The 1692-nt window shown below is 21.3% G+C and overlaps 1 protein-coding gene across 1 annotated transcript in view; it reads right to left on the bottom strand.

Moving 5' to 3' along the window:
• Window positions 1–387: 387 nt before the first annotated feature.
• Window positions 388–1692, bottom strand: part of EMH_0040200 (CSL zinc finger domain protein, putative) — a gene marked incomplete at both ends in the record, with an annotated part of 3891 nt that continues 2586 nt past the window's right edge. Inside the window, 2 exons of the mRNA XM_013495474.1 lie at window positions 388–599; window positions 1649–1690. Coding sequence (XP_013350928.1) covers window positions 388–599; window positions 1649–1690 — 254 coding nt within the window. The remainder of the gene's footprint in view (window positions 600–1648; window positions 1691–1692) is intronic.

The raw sequence follows: 1692 nt of genomic DNA on the forward strand, positions 1-1692 counted from the left end.
GCTAAAAACCCTAAACCCTAAACCCTAAACCCTAAACACTAAACCCTAAACCCTGATTTCTAAGAGAAAGAGTTTGTATTGATGTTCATATAAACGCTGCTGCTGCAGCAGTTGCTGCTGCTGCTGCTGCAGCAGCTGCTGCTGCAGCGGCAGCAGCTTATATATTTTTATAATTAAATTTGTTTTTGTTTTTATTGTTGAAATAAAAACATTAAAATATTTATTGGGGTTTAGGGTTTAGGGTTTATTAACCCTAAACCCTAAACCCTAAACCCTAGACCCCAAACTGAAGTGTATAAATTAATAGGTTAAATTAAATAATATTAAATAAATAAATAAATAAAATAAACAAAATAAATAAAATAAATAAAAAAATAAATAAATAAATTAAAAAGAATCATCGTCTTCGTCTGTATAATAAAAGTCATCATCATCATCACAGTAATCCCACTTTCTTCTGCTGCTGCTTCTTCTTTTTCTGCTGCTGCTGCTGCTGCTGCTGCTTCTGCTGCTGCTGCTGCTGCTGCTGCTGCTGCTGCTGCGCCGCAGCCGCCTCCCGCTGCTGTCGCTGCTTGGATAATCTATTTCCCCTTCGTCATCTAAAAGCAAAAACAAAAAAAAATAAAATATTTATTTATTTATTCTATTTTATTTATTTTATTTATTTATTTTATTTTATTTTATTTATTTTATTTATTTAAACAAAATAAGTAAAATAAAACGAAAAAATAAATAAATAAATAAACAAAATATATAAATAGAATTAAATGAATACACAAATAAATAAATAAATATACTAAACAAGTAAATAATACATACATAAATAAACAAATTAAACGAATAAATAAATAAATAAAACAATCGATCAACTAAATAAAACAAACAAACAAACAAACAAATAAAAAAATAAAATAAACAAAATAACAAATAAAAAAAATAAACAAAATAAATACATAAATAAACAGATAAATAAACAAAATAAAAAAGTAAATAAACAAATAAATAAGTAAATAAATAAATAAGTAAATAAATAAATGAATAAACAAACAAATAAATAAATATATAAATATACAAAACAAACAAACAAATAAATAAATAAATAAATAAATAAATATATAAATATATAAACAAACAAAATAAATAAATAAATAAATAAACAAATAAATAAATATATAAATAAACAAAACAAATAAACATATAAATAAATAAATAAATAAACAAATAAATAAATAAATAAATAAATAAATAAATAAATAAACAAAACAAATAAATAAATAAATAAATAAACAAATAAATAAATAAACAAACAAATAAATAAATAAATAAATAAATAAATAAATAAATAAACAAACAAATAAATAAATAAACAAACAAACAAACAAATAAATAAATAAATAAATAAATAAACAAACAAAACAAATAAACAGACAAAACAAATAAATAAATAAATAAATAAATAAATAAATATACCTGATGCTGGATCATCTATATCTCCATATTGTTGTAAAAAGGAGTTTATATTTTCAGTTTTAAATAAAAAGTTTATTTCTTCGTTTTCTGTTTTTTCTTTTTTATAAAATATTTTTTCTGTTTCTATCAAAGCAACAGATGAAGTGTCTTGCTGCAGCAGCAGCAGATAAATTTTTACTTTTTTCTTCTTCTGTTTTACATACATCTATCACCTGTATCGTC

The sequence above is a fragment of the Eimeria mitis genome, genomic scaffold, assembly GCF_000499745.2.
Source record: "Eimeria mitis Houghton genomic scaffold, Emh_scaff1592, whole genome shotgun sequence".
Classification (NCBI taxonomy): Eukaryota; Apicomplexa; class Conoidasida; order Eucoccidiorida; family Eimeriidae; genus Eimeria; species Eimeria mitis.